General features: G+C 31.0%; 1 protein-coding gene and 1 long non-coding RNA gene across 2 annotated transcripts; one reads left to right on the top strand and one right to left on the bottom strand.

Annotated features, from left to right (window-relative positions):
* Nucleotides 1-313: 313 nt before the first annotated feature.
* On the bottom strand, nucleotides 314-2,166 carry LOC139525924 (uncharacterized). The gene is made up of 3 exons (XR_011665046.1): nucleotides 1,763-2,166; nucleotides 1,048-1,131; nucleotides 314-475 (listed from the first exon to the last, which is right to left on the bottom strand). It is a non-coding gene; the product is annotated as an uncharacterized lncRNA (long non-coding RNA).
* Nucleotides 2,167-4,779: 2,613 nt separating this feature from the next.
* LOC139526887 (uncharacterized) lies at nucleotides 4,780-17,272 on the top strand. The gene is made up of 3 exons (XM_071322033.1): nucleotides 4,780-4,867; nucleotides 8,263-8,284; nucleotides 16,265-17,272. Exon 3 carries the CDS (start codon nucleotides 16,305-16,307, stop codon nucleotides 17,259-17,261), a length of 957 nt encoding a protein of 318 aa, XP_071178134.1. The 5' UTR covers nucleotides 4,780-4,867; nucleotides 8,263-8,284; nucleotides 16,265-16,304; the 3' UTR covers nucleotides 17,262-17,272.
* The last annotated feature ends 306 nt before the right edge of the window (nucleotides 17,273-17,578 follow it).

Here is a 17,578-nt window from a genome sequence, read left to right as displayed (position 1 = left end):
TTATCTCAACTACTGCACATGATGCATAATGATATGAAAATTTCCTTTTGTGTGTTGATCCTTCAAAAACAAAGTGCACAGTCATTTCCTCTTATGTTTTTATTTCTTTATTTCTTTGTCTTGAATGTTCCAGAGTCAGTTTTAACATTAATGAAATCCTTCCTTTTTTTGTAACACTGAAAAGCTCTGCATTCCAAAAGTTACATGTGACATGGCATGGGGTTTTCATATTCAGCACTGTTATATTTGTGTTATATCATCAAGCTTTTATCTAAAAAACATTGATTTTCACTTTCTTTCCATGCATATATCTGGTTACAAATTGTCTGATAATTTCCTTGTGAGTGTTGATCTTCATAAGAAAGAAGTGGTCACTCTTTTCCTCTGATAACTTTTTTTCAAATTTCAGTTATGCTATTATAGTTAAAACTAACATGTATGATACCATTGCCTCCAAGTCATCTTCATGCATGTACTGAAAAAAATATGTAAACCATTAATGGCATTTAAAAGTAATTGGTATTCATATTATGATACAAATAGAAAACTTCAGTCAAAATTGTCACATTTGTGTATTCCTTAATTATTATTGAATTAAAAGAAAACTTGACACAAAGTTTAATTGATGAATTGTCTGTAAAAGTACAATAAAGTTTGTAAGTACAACTTACTTTAACTGATATTTTCCCATCACATTGCTTTGCAAATTTGTTATTAATAATCAATATGACTTAATCAAGATTGGGTTAGTGTGACTAAATACACCAGATAACTTATATATATTCACATAAACTGAGGGTCTGGATGGTGTTTACAGAATAGATACACCAATCATGTTATAATCCCTATGAGCAATGTGCAAAATTTAAAGGCTGAGACATTAAAAATTAAGAAAAGACTGATAACAAAAGAGAATGATGGTGTGTTAAAATACAAAGAATAGAGAATAATGAGCAAAACAGATAAAGATTATACAAAATGGTATATAAAATATAGAACTGAAGGACCCTAGCAGGAATCATTCATTATAATACAATTAATACTTACATTTAATTGTGTAGACCTCATATCATAGAAACTACACTCTTTATGCATTAACTGTCAACTTATATGTGCCAGTTGTAAATCAATCTGCAAAAGAAGTTACAATAATTACACAATTAAGATTGATCTGTTGATGTAAATATTGTTTTATAACAAGTGTATCATAATTTGAAAAGATTTACACAAACACACATATACTTCAGATACACATTATTATAGTGAATCAATATTAAAAGTACATTTTTACTTTAATCTTATGTCTATATATAAAAAAAAAGACAAGAAAAAAAATATAGTAAAGACAACAAATTCAAATGTACACTAAAAGGGATGATTTAAAATAATACTATAATGACTTAGCATCAGATTTAAAACCATAAATGAAAACTTTAAGTTGTTAATAAATTAAGGCCATGATGATAAATAATATTTCTCACATATAACATCTCATGTGAATGCTTACACAATTTTATTAAATACAGACTGAGGCATAAGTATGATGCACAGAGTCATGCATGCATATATTTTGAATAATTCTTTGTTTTACTTCTACAATATGTTATAAATTGGAATAAGAAATGATTTAACATGCGATCGATTTTAAAATACGGGTACAAATATACCTACGGTACTAGATATTTAAAGAAAATGTAATCGTGAATGAAATGAATATCCAAGATCCTCGGAAGAAGGCTAACATAATTTAAAACTAACGTACCTCAAAGTATAAGCAACCCACATCTATATTAACGTGTTGTTGTCGAACTGAAGACACTGACTTCTATCATAACAAGGTGCCCGATCAGCTGTTGGTGACAAGCTCAAATTTGACGTCGACGGAACGTTCTAGCCAATCACGTGTCGAATAGTTAGGAAAATGACGTCAGATTTAGATTGCGATGCAAACACCGAAAATCATTGCTAAATTTTTTTAAACTGCATTAACCTGCCTGCGATTATTTCCTTTAATACAAAATGCCTCTACCAAGTCACAAATATGCCAGATGTTATCCAGTTGTTTGATGTGTTTGAGCTTTTGTATTTGTCATTTAATTAGAGCCTTTCCGTTGAATTTCCTCTGAGTTCAGAATTTTGTTTGATTTTACTATTTGCTAATTAAATTACAATATCCATAAAGAATTGAAAATATTTTAGTGACAGTTGAAGCTAGTAACACGTTTAACAATGTTTGCTAATGCAGTCAATGTTAAGACAGAAAAACAACATATGTCACTTATCGATGCGATAAACCACGCAGATCATATTATTCTTTATTTCAAGTGTATTTTAAAAGTTACATGTAAAATTCCGCTGACTTAATCATAATTAATATATTGATGACGAAGTAAGAAAGATGGTACACGTACATCATCAAAACGCACATAACTGGCATAATCAATTATATTAACGAAGAAAAACAAAGACTGTCGATATGTATTGTATAATTAGCTAGTATAAACAAAGTAATTTTATTTTGCTATCATAACTGAATATATATTATAATGCCTTATTAATATCATAATAACATAATATACAAATGAATAAATGAAATATTACAGTTTTTGTAAACGATACTATACACATATATCAGACTTTTTTTTATGATTAAATGTATTAAACGAATAATTACAACTTCTGTAAACCAACTGTCATATCAATGTTCGACTAAGTTATTTTATTTCACTATTTATACATATTTATAGTTTAATCAACCTTTGATTGGTTGCCATTGGGACTATTCAAAATGTCATTGAAAAAATCTTCATATTGACCTCTGAGTATCATATTCCCTTCTGAAACGTTGGGACTACAATATACGGCGTTACGTGCGTTTAATGTACATAACGTCTTAAACTTTTTTTTAAATAGCAATATCAAAATTCATTATAAGTATTTATTAAATTAATTCAAATTTATTTCAGACGTAAAAGCAAAACAAAATTTCAAAAGGCACGGGGGAAAATGTATAATATTGATCAAGAAAGTACGGAAGACAGCATCAGACATCTTTGGTATTAACATATATCATCGACAGAATTTATATATGTTAACCTGGTCTTATCTTTTATCTTGGGTCTGAAACACATTGAAACAAAAATGTATAAATTTCTTGACTTTAAATGACTTAAAACAATAACATTAACGGTACCAATTTTCCTGCACCAGATGCGCATTTCGACAATACATGTCTCTTCAGTGATGCTCGTGGCCTAAATATTTTAAATCCAAAGCTTATATAAAAGGCAAAGAGATATAATCCTAAAGGTCTAAAACGTATAGCCAAATCCGTGAAAGGAATCAGAGCTTTGCATGAGGGAGATACATTCCTTAATTTATAATAATTTCTAACATTTTGTAACTTAATAATTTTGTATTTTATGTCTATATATATACTTAATTTTCTCTCGGTCTACAGATAATGCACAGTTAGCATGAATATTGCAGCTACATAATATTTTCAAAATTGTAGGCTTTGTAATATTAGTACTGTTTGTTCTTGTTGGGGTGTCAAGGTTAATTTGTGAATGCTAATTGGGTAATCCTCTTTAAATAAAGTCATTACTTACTTACTAACTTACAAGACAACATTTTACATTATCATTTAAAAGAGTATCACAAATTGTATAAACCATTACAGTTACTTTTGTATATAGAAAACATTAGAAGATAAAAAGGAAGTAATAACGTATTAGAAATATATAATCTGTCCGCATTGGGTCTGATCCAGACGAAGATGGTTTTTAAATTGATTATAAAAAAAGAAGATGTGGTATGATTGTCAATGAGACAACTCTTCGCAAGAGACAAAATTACACAGAAATTAATAACTATAGGTCACCGTACGACTTTCAACAATGAGCAAAGACAATACCGCATAGTCAGCTATAAAAGGCCCTGAAATGACAATGTAAAACAATTCCAACGAGAAAACTAACAGCCTAAATTATGTAAAAAAAATGAATGAAAAACAATTATGTAACATATATAAACGACAACCACTGAATTGCAGGCTCCTGACTTGGGCCAGGCACATACATAGGTAATGTGGTGTGGTTAAATATGTTAGCTGGTTCCCAGCCCCCCCCCCCTAATTATCAATTGTATGCAGCTTTGGTTTATTCAATTTGGCATTTCATCTCCTTGGATTTGAGCGCCCTGGGTGTGTCGTTTTGAGAGGAAAGGCGAGTCTGGCTAATGTGTATTGTCTTTATATCTTGTTGTGCTATTTTGTTACATATTTGTTTGTTTTTGTGGTGATTGTTATTGTAACACAATGTTTACTGCTGTATCCCTATTTTTTTCTTTCAATTTTGCCTGTTCTGGCTGTTTGTTTTGTTCACAGATCGTTGTCAAAGTGATTTGATTGGATGCGACTGTCAAACCATCGAAAGGTTTAGCTAGCTATAAAACCAGGCTTAATCAATTATTTCCTTTAATACAAAATGCCTCTACCAAGTCACGAATATGCCAGATGTTATTCAGTTGTTTGATATGTTTGAGCTTTTGTATTTGTCATTTGATTAGAGCCTTTCCGTTGAATTTCCTCTGAGTTCAGAATTTTGTTTGATTTTACTCTTTGCTGATTAAATTACAATATCCATAAAGAATTGAAAATATTTTAGTGACAGTTACAGCTAGTAACACGTTTAACAATGTTTGCTTATTCAATCAATATTATAACAGAAAAACAACATATGTCACTAATCGATGTGATAAACCACGCAGATCATTCACCAAGTACTTGTATTTAACTTAGTATTTAAGTAGCAACTGTATTTCAAGAATCATCTTACTATCTACGACTCTGCTATTTCACATTACGGTACGTTTTCAATTATTTTCGTACAAACGGTATTCTAGTTATTTGAATTTGTTCAATACAATTTAAAAGGTAATACAGTGAAAACTAGCTAAACCGAATCCTGTATAAACCGAAAACCTGTATAAACCAAACATGCTTTAAACACCGCCATACCAACTGTGTGCGTTGTGAATTTGATAAAACCGAACAAAATCTTAAGTTCCGAAGAGGTTCGGTTTAAACAGGTTTTACTGTAATAGAGTATTCCATCAAATAAGTTTCAGCACAGCACAACGTAAAATGTGTAAGACTAAAAATACAAACCTATCTAGCAATGAAAAATCGTTTTAAAGTAATAATTAAGTCATATTTAAGAGTACTAAAAGATAAAATCACTACTTTAGCCTACGACATAATGGCATTTGTTGTTTACAGCCTAGTATCAAATATATATTCTGAATTAGTTAGTCCATTATCAAGCACTATTCGGGTTCTGTTACATTTCCGTTACAGAACAACTTTTTTGAAGTATTATATGTTGATATTGAACAACATATACTTTTCTTTATATTACATTATAAGAAACAAGTAATGAAGTTTTATTTAACAATAAGTCGTACCAAATTTGTAAATTTTCGGATGTTTTCTTACCCTTAAACTTGACTGAATAAAAAGATGTTTAATTCAAACACGTTTTTGATAAATAGGACTGTAATCCTTACAATAATGATATTCAAAATAGAAAAACACAAAGAACAAAATTTAAAACCAAAAAATCAATACGAATCCCTGACACAAATAATTCCGGAAATTTTCATATTTGACATTCCGATTACCCACTTCCGATTTAAACACATGAAAAGTGAACTAAAGTGGTCTTGATAAGTAACACTCGCTATCAAGAAATTTTGAAAAAAATGTAAACCACTTCAATGATTACCATCTAAAAGTGCTTTCATACATCATCCAAACCCTTCGATTGGTAAGTTAGGACTTTGGTTTAAAAAACTGTTACATGTTTTTGGAACTTGAAATCAGCGATCAAAATATAACATTTAATGCATACAAGCTCACTGCACTTACTTCAAGTTTACGGTTCTTTCTAAATAATGTCATATTTGTAGACGAAACGCGTGTCTGGCGCAAATATAAAACTTCAATCCTGTATCGATAATGAGTTTATTTCTAAATAACCTGGAATGTAAATGGATATAGACGAGTTTTCATTTCAGAGTTATGATGAAGTTAGTTGGCGTTTTCATCCACCACCAGACAGATATAATCAAATACATAATGTTCATGCATTGAATTATATCAATTGAAATAAAAAAAATAACATCCTTTTATTCAACGAGTTTATTTCACTTGTAGGTAACACATCCGATGTATTTTAGGGTCTAATACTAAAAATTGAATATTTCACAAACAAATTTACAAATATATATTGCATTGTTGATAACAGTTTTGAAACAATATCCGCGGCAAAGTATTATAAAAGATATTCAAAATTTTGCATTTAAAGACATATCCTTATAATAACGTTAACTGATATGAATCTAGAAAACTAAAAGAAGGTTTGCTTTCGGAGTTCAGTGTGGCGTCCAGATCAAAGAAAAAGTACTAGTATACATTATACATCTTTTTTTCTGCTATTTGGTCGGATTGTTGTCTCTTCAACAATTTCCTGTTTTCACTTTATTAGTTTTGGTAAAGTATGCTATTCTGCTTGATTGTTGTGGTACATGTGCATACCTGTAACAATTTACCCGAGTAGCTGCTATGACCCATTATAAGGTGAAATATCTTTTTAAAAAATGTCATAATGTTGTGGTTATACCTTCAAAGTATACCTTAGAAGCTATTATACTTTTTATTTTGTTAATGATGAAGACTCTTTGGAAATAGTCTTGAAGATATTCAGGGAAATTAAGTTCTACCGTTTTCAGAAGAAGATACCAACATAATATTATCTTAACATGGCCATATTAAATAGTTGTAATTCATAACATATAATGAGATTGATCATATTTTAGTCCATATTTTGAAATGAATGTATAAGTGGCTGTGCAGGATGTATTAATACGTAGCCATGTCCGGTCACAAAAGGGAAGAATTATCTCCCCTGTAATGGCGCTGCCCATGGAAAAAATTGACGAGTAAAAAAAGCATAGTTTCACCCAGTTTACATGTAATTAACAACAACACTTTGTACCGTTGATGCACACGTAATGTCCAGAAAATGATTTAATTCAAAGTTTGTGCATGAGATGTTATTAAGAGGGGATTTTTGAACTTTTACATGTAACAAGGTACGAGACTCCTATCGCCTATATAACTGAAAACTACTTTTTTTTATGACTATGGCTACCATTGAGTCTATTTCTGAACTGAAGCAGCTTATTATTGGTATAGACGGAAAAGTAGGAATATTATCCAACAAGCTAGACAATATAGAGGACTACTTCACACGCATAGTAACAGAAATAAAATCTGAGGTAGATGAGGTTAAAACTGATGTTATACACACAAAACTTGAGGTTCAAAAGTTACGGACGGACCATCTTGAGCTAGAAAAAGGTATAGGCCACATTGAACTTGAAATTAACAGGGTAGCAGAAAAGAAGTTGAATATTTTTAGAACAAGTCTAGAAAAAAAAATTCTATTCTGCATGAACAACAGGTTTTGTTAGAAAAGCATGAGAGAAAATACAACGCCCTTGTTTATGGAGTGCCAGAAAGTGATAATGAAGATATCCATGCGGTTCTTAATACATTTTTTATTCAAAATCTAAACATAGATAAAGAAAAGGCCGAAAGCTTCCCTATTGCCATTGCTCACCGTATTCCATCTAGGCAAACATCAGTCCAGATTAGAAGGCCTGCCCCTATAATTGTCCGCTTTATCCATCATGGAGACAAGCAGTACGCCCTATCTAAAGGTTATAACTTGTCAAACAAACACATGCGCATTGTTGATGATTTACCCCCAGTCATGAAAGAATCTAGGCATGAGCTTGCAAAGCTGGCTTACAAAATTAGGAATGAGGAACATCTGCAAACAAGAATCAAGGTTGTCGGAACCCGTATTCTCCTACAAACACGTACAAACTCAAAAGATAATTGGTTTCTTAGGAGGGAGGCTCTCTGTTGCTTACCTTATAAATGAGGATTGTTTGTTTTGATTTTGCCACCATGATACACTTAATTTACTTTAAAAAATATATTGACGGTCATTGAAATGTATTTAAATAACAAGCGCATACAATGTATATAATTTCTTCTCTTGACAAGCATGCTTGTTATTTATTTAAATGTTTCAGGTTTTTCCCACCAGCTATTTAGATCTATAAATGAATATATACATGTATATATATATCCATGTTTCTTAAACTATGTACTTATTATATATATTTCAGGTTTAACAAAAAAAAAAGAACAGTAAGTAAAAAGTGCGCTTGTTTGATGTTTTTGCATTTTCTTATTCTATTTTTTGTTGTGTGCTTATCTTTTTTTTTTATGTTGTGTGCTTATCTTTTGCTATTTATGTTGTGTTTTTGTTTTGATTTTTTGATTTTTTGATTTATGTTTTGCTTGAGAAAATAGTTGCATTGTATTAGCTTTTTTTGATTTGCAAATTTCCTGCTTTTGCTTTGTATTTAAACCAAAATATATGCCTTTAGCATGTTTAGCATGTTGTTTTCAAACTTGACAATTCACCGTTTCAGAAGCTAAAGGCCAATTATCAATTGAAAATGATTATTCTTGAAATTTAGATGTACATGTACTAACAAAACTTTAAGCCAATTAAGTTACATAATATTATTCATAAACCAATCAAAATAATTTGGTGTACGTTTTACTCGCATTGCGTTAGATTTTGAGATGGCGAATTAATTTCATATTGATTTATCTGATATATATAGGTTCCATAGATAATAGATTCACTTATAATGATGTACAAGAACTCTCGCTATATTACCATGACTTACTTACATGTATCCTGGTAAAGAAAATTAATTGGTTCAAAATGACGGCTACATATAATAAAATATGATACATGTTCATAATATGTGGAAACCCTTAGACACACACATGTGTAAAAACAGAAATAATATATATTATTATTAATCACAATTTTTAATGTTACTACAAAACAGTGTTATCATAATCATTTGATAGTCATATAACTTAGACTTAATAATTTAAGTAGCTTCTTAATTAACAGTGATAACTAATTTTCTCATAACTTATATTGAAATTTAAAGCAGGCCTTTCTTTTTCTGTACACATGGATAAATGTAGATGAGATCAGAATTAGCATAAAGTTTACATAGTCATGATTCTCCAATAAGCTATGACTTCATATTTTGAATAGGAAGCTTGGGTATACATTGCAATATCTCATTACATTGCTCCTTAAACACAGGTAGTAGGTGTTAATTTGTTGTTACATATATTGTTTGCATTTACATATTCCACTTTTAGGACTAATGTTCAGGAACTATAATATAGACTTCTTAATGGATAATATTTACACCAAAGATGTTCATAAACATGCAATGAAACCTCGACAGTGAAACTTGAAAATAAAAAAAATAAAACTTTAGCTAAAACATTCTTAGGTGACAATTTAGGAAAAGTAAAGACAAAAATAATTTCAAGATTTAACACAAATCTACTTTTCACAATCAAAGGGAAATAACTCAAAAGATATTCATTGCATTTGGATTTTTTTTAGTTTGAAACAAGAGCTGTACTCAGTATATTTAAAAAGTATTAACTCATTAAAACTGCAAAAGAATGATGTGATGAGTACAGCTGATTTTTTCATAAATCAAGTTATATTTTCAACTCAATAAATGATCATTTCATAATGTTACCCTTTGATCAAAGTATAACACAAACCTCCCCCTCCCCCCCCCCCCCCCCCACAGAAGACTATAAATTGTAATTTCAGTAAGCTGGTGACTATACCATTTGCAGGTATATATCTTGTATTTTTTAACTTGCTCTTATTTATTATTTTCCTTTATTTTTTACTAAATTTTTTTTTATTTCTTTTCTTTACAATGTTTTTTTATTTTGTTTATTATTTTATTGGAAAATATACATGAAGATATAGAAATCATTGCAGAAGTATTACTATTAACATCATGTTTGAATCAGAGACCAGACCATTACTACATAACACACATTGTGTTAACTTTTCTTTACTTATTGCCAGTTGTGTGGGACTTTTTCTGTCATTTTATATATAAATTATGTTTCAAACTATTTGTGTCATTTATACTCTAAATGAAAAATAATCTTATTCAGATTGTCTCATACAACTGCAAAGGACTTAATTCAATTGAAAAGCGAAGAGATGTTTTAGACTATCTAAGAGCAAAAGATTGTAGCATGTATTGTCTTCAAGATACACACTTTTCTGAAAAAGATGAACAGTTTGTTAAGAATCAATGGGGTGGAGAATTTGTCTTTAGTTCCTTTTCTTCAAATCAAAGAGGAGTGGCCATTTTATTTTATAATAATTTTGAATATAAGATGTTACAAAGTAAAAAAGATCAAAATGGTAATCTATTAGGATTGAATATTAAAATTGAAGATAGCAATATTACTTTAATTACATTATATGGTCCAAACAGTGACAGCCCTGATTTTTATGATAAAGTTAGTGAAATAATTGAAGAATTTGATAATCATACCGTCATTGTGACAGGAGATTATAACGTAGTGCAAAATCAAGACCTTGATACTTTTAATTACTTAAATATAAATAATCCAAAAGCCAAGGAAAACGTTTTAGATATAAAGGAAATTTACAACCTAACTGATCCCTTTAGAGAACTATATCCAGAAAGTAAAAGATATACTTGGAGGAAACCAAACCCATAAAACAGGCCAGACTAGATTTTTTTTTAGTTTCACAGAGCTTTTATCCAAATGTACATGACTTAAAGACACAAAATAGTTATAGATCAGATCACTCACCTATTATTTTACAAATAAAACTTAATAACTTCAGAATTGGGAGGGGTTTATAAAAATTTAACAATATCATATGCTTCATTTAAAAAGAAAGAAACAAATAAATCAGAACATTTGCTATCTGAAGATATAAACAAGTTGGAAGAAATAACCCAAACAGATGAAATTTTGGAATAGATAGAAAAAAAAAACAGATCATAGAATTCTCAGACAAAATAAAATGAGGGGTCAATACATAAAGTCAAAAACACAACGGGTAGAAGAAGTAGAGAAACCTTCAAAATATTTCATAAATTTAGAGACAAAAAATTATGTAAATAAAACAATTCCTAAATTGATTGATCAATCAGGAAATATAATTGAAAACCAAAAACGAATTCTAAACGAAGCGATAAATTATTACAAAAATCTATATTCCAAAAATGAGACAATAAAATCTATTAATCTGAGCAATGCTTTACCTCATAAAGATATACCAAAATTATCTGAAAATATAAAAGAGTCGTTAGAAGGGGAAATATCATTTATAGAATTGACTGATGCAATTAAAAGAATGAAAAATGAGAAAAGACCTGGATCGGATGGATACACAAATGAATTCCTAAATTTTTTTTGGATTGATATAGGTAAATTCATACATAGATAAATTAAATATGGCTATAATCAAGGGGAAATGTCTATTTCCCAAAAACAAGGTATTATAACTTGCATACCAAAAGGTGACAAACCAAAACAACACATGAAGAATTGGCGGCCAATTAGTCTTTTAAATAATATTTATAAATTAGCATCAAGTTGTATTGCAGAAAGGATAAAGTCAGTTTTAACAATCTTAATTAATAATGACCAGACAGGATTTATACCTGGTAGATTTATTGGTTAAAACACCAGAGTAATATACGATTTACTACACTACACTGAAGACAATGATATCCCAGGCATTCTCCTCCTCATTGACTTTGAAAATCTTTTGATACAACATCCTGGATTTTCATAGAACAAGTTCTTGATTTTTTCAACTTTGGATATTCCATAAAACATTGGGTTAAAACGTTTTTTACAAATACCAAATCAGCAATAACGCAGAATAATTTTCTATCAGATATACCAAAATTATCTGAAAATATAAAAGAGTCGTTAGAAGGGGAAATATCATTTATAGAATTGACTGATGCAATTAAAAAAATGAAAAATGAGAAAAGACCTGGATCGGATGGATACACAAATGAATTCCTAAATTTTTTTTGGATTGATATAGGTAAATTCATACATAGATAAATTAAATATGGCTATAATCAAGGGGAAATGTCTATTTCCCAAAAACAAGGTATTATAACTTGCATACCAAAAGGTGACAAACCAAAACAACACATGAAGAATTGGCGGCCAATTAGTCTTTTAAATAATATTTATAAATTAGCATCAAGTTGTATTGCAGAAAGGATAAAGTCAGTTTTAACAATCTTAATTAATAATGACCAGACAGGATTTATACCTGGTAGATTTATTGGTGAAAACACCAGAGTAATATACGATTTACTACACTACACTGAAGACAATGATATCCCAGGCATTCTCCTCCTCATTGACTTTGAAAATCTTTTGATACAACATCCTGGATTTTCATAGAACAAGTTCTTGATTTTTTCAACTTTGGATATTCCATAAAACATTGGGTTAAAACGTTTTTTACAAATACCAAATCAGCAATAACGCAGAATAATTTTCTATCAGATTTTTTACAATTGAAAGAGGTTGCAGACAAGGGGATCCTTTATCCCCTTACATTTTCTTGTTATGTGCAGAAATTTTAGGAATATTACTTAGAAAAAACGAAAATATAAAAGGTATTACTATTGAAGACTCAGAATTTTTGATATTACAATATGCTGATGACACCACACTTATTTTAAATGGTTCACAAGAGTCCTTAGATGCATCTCTTTGTGTTTTAGAACTATATGCTGAATGGTCTGGTCTCAAGATGAATTTAGAGAAAACAAAGGTAGTCTGGATTGGGAAAAAGAAATATAGCCAAGATACAATGTGTGTAAAGTGGGGATTGGAGTGGGGTTCCAACAGATTTACGCTCTTGGGTATTAAATATTCAGTAGACTTACAAGAAATGAAAACACTAAATTTTGAACCCAAATTTAAAGAGATAGAAAGAACAATGAAAAGCTAGTCTAACAAATACTTATCCCCAACTGGAAAAAATACAATAATTAAAAGTCATATAATTTCAAAGCTCAAACACCTATTTCTAACTTTACCAAATCTTAATGATGGATTACTAAATCAATTCATAAAAAAATTATTTGATTTTATTTGGGATGGTAAAAAAGACAAAATTAAAAGAGAAACAATTGCTCAAATATATGAACTGGGTGGACTAAACATGTTAAATCTAAAACATTACATCAAAGGATTAAAACTAACTTGGATAAGAAGAATAATCAAACAAACTAATAATTATTGTAAGTTACTAACTTGTACTGAAAAAATTGAATTAAATGAATTATTCTTGGTAGGTCCAAGAACACAAGTAAGAAATCCTTTTTGGTTTTTAATGCTTGTACTGAACTACAAACCAAAATAGCTATTAAGAACGAATACGATTTTATCACATCTAATCTTTGGAAGAATAAAGAAATTAAAACTGGGAATCAAATCCCTCTGTATAAAAAATGGACTGAAAAGGGCGTCTGGCTAATAAATGATTTAATTGATAATGATGGACATTTAATGAATTGAAGAACTTAATAAATGGATATATTCAAAAGTCTAAATTGAACTACCACTTAATTTAGATATTGTCTTATTTGGGATATTAGAAAAAACAGAAAAAAACTACATCAGAAATATCATAATACTATTAACTAAATACTATATATACAAAACAAAAATGCAATGTGGACAAGTAAATAGTAAAGCCTTAAAAAATTATCTTAAAGAAAATTTGTTTATTGAAAAAATAATATTTTATAAAAATAAACCACTGCAAAGAGCGTACACCTGCTGGAACCCCTGGCTCCAACTAATAGAATGATTTTATAAGTAAACTTTCACGTAATAAGAATATCTCCCCAATCCATGCTACCTCAGATTAAGATTTTCTAATTTTTTTTTCAAATTATTATTAATAATATTATATGTTTATAGAAGGATTCAAGATATCAACTTTATGTACTTGTCTCGATTTTGCTGATGTACTATGAACTTATTTACTATTGTTAATATACATGTAGTTCTTTGCAAATAAACACATTACAAAAAAAAAAAGGGACGAGTCAGGGGTCTCGGGAAGGAGTTTCACACTTACTGCACATTAAGAACTTTTGCAACTGCTCTTTTGTCGGTCCATGTGTGGTCTGTTTGCTGATGCAAGGGCGAAAAATTATGTCTCTATTCCTTATACACATGCACTGTCCCTGTTCCTTATAACTGGTGGCTGTTGAAATTCATGTACTTTTCCCCAAACGATCCCTAAAATACCTTTTGAATCTATTGATATTTTGTTCTCATCTTGAATGTATTTGAAGTATTTGCCACTGTACATGAAACAAAATGCAATATATTTTCATCTTGACTCAAGAGTGAAAGGATTTGTATAACGGAACATGACAACGACGTTACAACAAAAATAATTTGAAATAAAAAAAACATATTCAGACACGCATCCTATTAATTAATTATGCACATAATTTGATTATCATATTTACTGCAAAATGAAAAAGACAAACAGAAAAACAATAGTACACATGACACAACATAGAAAACTAAAGAATAAACAACACGAACCCCACCAAAAACTAGGGGTTATCTTAGGTGCTCCGGAAGGGTAAGCAGATTCTGCTCCACATGTGGCACCCGTCGTGTTGCTTATGTGATTACAAATCCGGTAAATAGTCTAATTCGGTAGGTCACATTCATGAAAGGGAAGGGGATTGTATTTACGACGTAAGGAACATATCCGATATCATTTGTGAAACGGTTATTCCATAACGGTCAACCAACTCGTGATGGCGTCCGTAAAATTGACGAAGGGATGATTTCAACTTCACCATTTGGAACTCTTGGTTTAATAGCTTCCTTGTGAGCAGTAACCCTCTATCAAGAAAATCATGATAGGAAATGCAAGCACGGGAATATCGTATCAATTGGGAGATATATACCCCGTATGCAGGTGCTGCTGGAATGTTGCTACTTAGAAATGGAAAGTTCACAATTGGAAAGCTGAAATCATCTCATTTGTCGTAAAGTTTTGTTTTCAACCGACCCTCATTGTCAATTTCTAGATGTAAGTTAAGATATGAAGCCGACTTAACTGTATCTGTAGTATCCTTTATCTAAAATTCGATGGGATAGATGCGTTCCACATAGTCACCAAATTTTGAATTGTTTAGTGAAAGAACGTCATCTATATAGCGGAAAGTAGAGTTACAGGATATTGCTAACTTCTTATCTTTCTTCCTAAGAAGATCCTGCATGAAGTCAGCCTCATAATAATAAAGAAACAAGTCGGCAAGTAGGGGGGCACAGTTTGTTCCCATTGGGATGCCGACAGTCTGTTGAAAAACACGTCCTCCGAACGTTACAAATATGTTGTCAATCAAGAAATCTAGCATCTTGATAATATCGGTTTCAGAGAATTTTTTGTTTGAATCAGAGTGATTCTTTACAAAGTAGGATTTATCCCTCCCTAAGACAAGATACTTGTATCTACGTTGGCCATTCTTTTTTATGAAGCAAAGTCATACCAACTCTTTCAATTTGTCTTTTAGTTTGGAATGTGGAATACTTGTGTAAAGAGTAGAAAAGTCAAATGTTTTAGTACTGTTACAAGATGAAAGAGAGTTTAGATTGTATGTACTCTAAAAGATTTTTGGAATTTTTAAGTATCCACATCTGATTCACGCCACCTCTAAAATAGGCAGTTTCACAATAACTTTGAAGCCCGTCTTTGATTGCTGATAAAATAGATGTTAATAATTTAGGAAGAGGTTTCGTGGAGCACTTGGAAGACCCAGCAATATACCGTTGTTTGTAAGGACACTTATGTAGTGTAGGTATCCAATACAGTGATGGAAGATCCAGTTCTTCATCGTTGGTTGAAATACCAAAGGAACAAAGAACAGACCTATGATTATCCAGGATTTTCTCTTTGGTAAGTGTCGTGAGGGTATGTGTTGAGTTTCCAAGTGAATTGTCTATACCTAATTCGTTTATCAAGCAATTAATGTAGTGACTTTTACAGACAAAAACAATGTTATTTGGGGCTTTGTCTGCGGGGACAACAACATATTTATCAATTGTTACAGTGTCCGGTATGGCTCGTTAAATCTTACGGATATGAATTATGCGAATGTCTGTCAGTAAATAAACTCATCATAGATACCAGGACTAAATTTTGTATATAATTATATTCAGCACAACTTGAGACCTGCTGCAGTTTATGTACTCTTAAAAAATGAGGAAGTTATTGGAGTCACAGAGATTCCTTTGCACTGTTATGGTTCTACTTACAGTTTCACTTTTCGCAGTACTTTGCTTTCAAAATTTAGAAGATCATATGGCAGCTGGAATCAATAGACGTTTCCCACCACAAGACATTTCGGTAAATCGTGAAGAAGAATCACGTCCACAGACTCGCGAAGAAAATCCTCTCATATCTTACACAGAGAACGACAACAAGCAGGTACCGACTCATCGAGATTCAAAACTAGGTCAGACGTGTGAAAACGAGGACGATTTTGAACAGTGGATTTGTGAGAATGAACATGATTTCGACCGCTTGTCTAAACGTTTAGCCAAAACTAAAGTCGGAGGGCATATTTTTATGAGGGACAGTATTACCTTAGAGTTGACCAAAAAACCTCAACTTAGAGCGGTGTATGAATATATCCAACAGAATATGAAACATGCCTCTAGATTTTGTGAAACGGGATTTAACGGCGGACATTCGTCAATGATGTGGGCAAAACTGTTCCTGGGAAAAATTGAGATAATATCATTTGACATGTGCTATAACAATGGAGGTTGTGATATAGGTCTTGAGGAAATCCATAGGCTTTATCCTGACATGAACCACACTCTGATAAGAGGGGACTCGACCATCAATCTCCCGAATTATACAAAGGAAAACCCGAACATCAAATGTGATTTTATTTTCGTTGACGGTGGACACATTGGTGACGTGCCTGAAAAAGATCTATATAACTTTAAGCCAATGGCCAAGGACAATCATATCGTGGTTATGGATGATTGTGTGTGGAATCTTACTAACAGGGATTATACAAACTGGATTGGTAAAGCTATAAACAAGGGCGTGGAGGACAAACTGATATGTCCCATCGCATGTAAACCTATGTATATACCCAAGATGAAACGAAATACCTCAACTTGTTTCCATAAATATTGTAAATAAATCACTGCTCATCAATGTGAATAGATTTGATAAAAAAGGTTTTAGTACTGCAAACGTTCTTACATTGTACCATTTTTTTGTACTAGACATCGCCTTTTCAAGAAATTACCGATGAGTAAGGTCGCACTGTTCACTTTAGGAATAAGAAAAAGTTTGAATGTCTATAATGTCGGGTTTTATGTTACGTTTGATCATATGACTGTATGGGTAGAGACAGGAGCAGATATAAGCTAGTCCCTCTTGTTTAAAGTGGCATAAAAACAAATCTTTGCACCAGGTCTCCATTATAGATACCCACATGATATATCGGACCAAAA

Source organism: Mytilus edulis, chromosome 6 (genome assembly GCF_963676685.1).
Source record: "Mytilus edulis chromosome 6, xbMytEdul2.2, whole genome shotgun sequence".
In the NCBI taxonomy this organism is placed as follows: domain Eukaryota; kingdom Metazoa; phylum Mollusca; class Bivalvia; order Mytilida; family Mytilidae; genus Mytilus; species Mytilus edulis.
The sequence above is the reverse complement of the archived record's forward strand: the minus strand, read 5'-3'. Positions and strand labels throughout refer to the sequence as shown.

What these genes read in the sequence shown, in the direction of transcription:
- LOC139526887 (XM_071322033.1), top strand. Translation starts at nt 16,305, where the DNA reads ATGAGGAAGTTATTGGAGTCACAGAGATTCCTTTGCACTGTTATGGTT.